At 60.7% G+C, this 494-nt stretch overlaps 1 protein-coding gene across 1 annotated transcript in view; it reads right to left on the bottom strand.

Moving 5' to 3' along the window:
* The window catches only part of ALPL (alkaline phosphatase, biomineralization associated), a 9,309-nt gene that overhangs the window by 363 nt on the left and 8,452 nt on the right, over window positions 1–494 (bottom strand). The window contains 3 exon segments of the mRNA XM_009646565.1: window positions 5–72; window positions 184–303; window positions 386–493. Of these exon segments, the coding sequence (XP_009644860.1) occupies window positions 5–72; window positions 184–303; window positions 386–493 (296 nt within the window).

Below are 494 nucleotides of genomic sequence, written 5' to 3'. Positions count from 1 at the left end.
CGGCCACGTCCTCGCCGCCGTGGGTCTCCTGGCGCAGCGGCACGGCCGATTGCGCCTGGTAGTTGGCATGCGCTGGGAGGGGGAAACAAAAAAAAAGCCAAAAATACAAATAATTTTTAAAGAAGCGCTAATTTGAACCATGCTGTAATAATTTCGGGGGGGTTTGCCCCCAAATGCACTCACCGAAATCCACGGCGGAGACGTTTTCTCGCTCGCCCGCCACGATTTTATAGCCGGGGCCGTTGCCGTAGAGGATGGAGGTGAAGGGTTTGCGGTCCACGTCACTCTGCATCGGGGCCAGACCTGGCGGCGGTGACACCGTCAGTGAGACGGGGACATCCCCAAGGCGTTCCCCCCTCCCCCTCACAGCATGGCAGGGACTCACCAAAAATGGGGTTCCCACGAGGGGTGTAGCCGCCGAAGGTGAAGACGTGCGAGTGGTCAGCGGTGACGACGCTGAGGGTGTCCTGGGGCGAGGTGAGGCGGGCGGCCAG

Source organism: Egretta garzetta, unplaced genomic scaffold, assembly GCF_000687185.1.
Source record: "Egretta garzetta isolate BGI_Z169 unplaced genomic scaffold, ASM68718v1 scaffold69, whole genome shotgun sequence".
Lineage (NCBI taxonomy): Eukaryota > Metazoa > Chordata > Aves > Pelecaniformes > Ardeidae > Egretta > Egretta garzetta.
The sequence above is the reverse complement of the archived record's forward strand: the minus strand, read 5'-3'. Positions and strand labels throughout refer to the sequence as shown.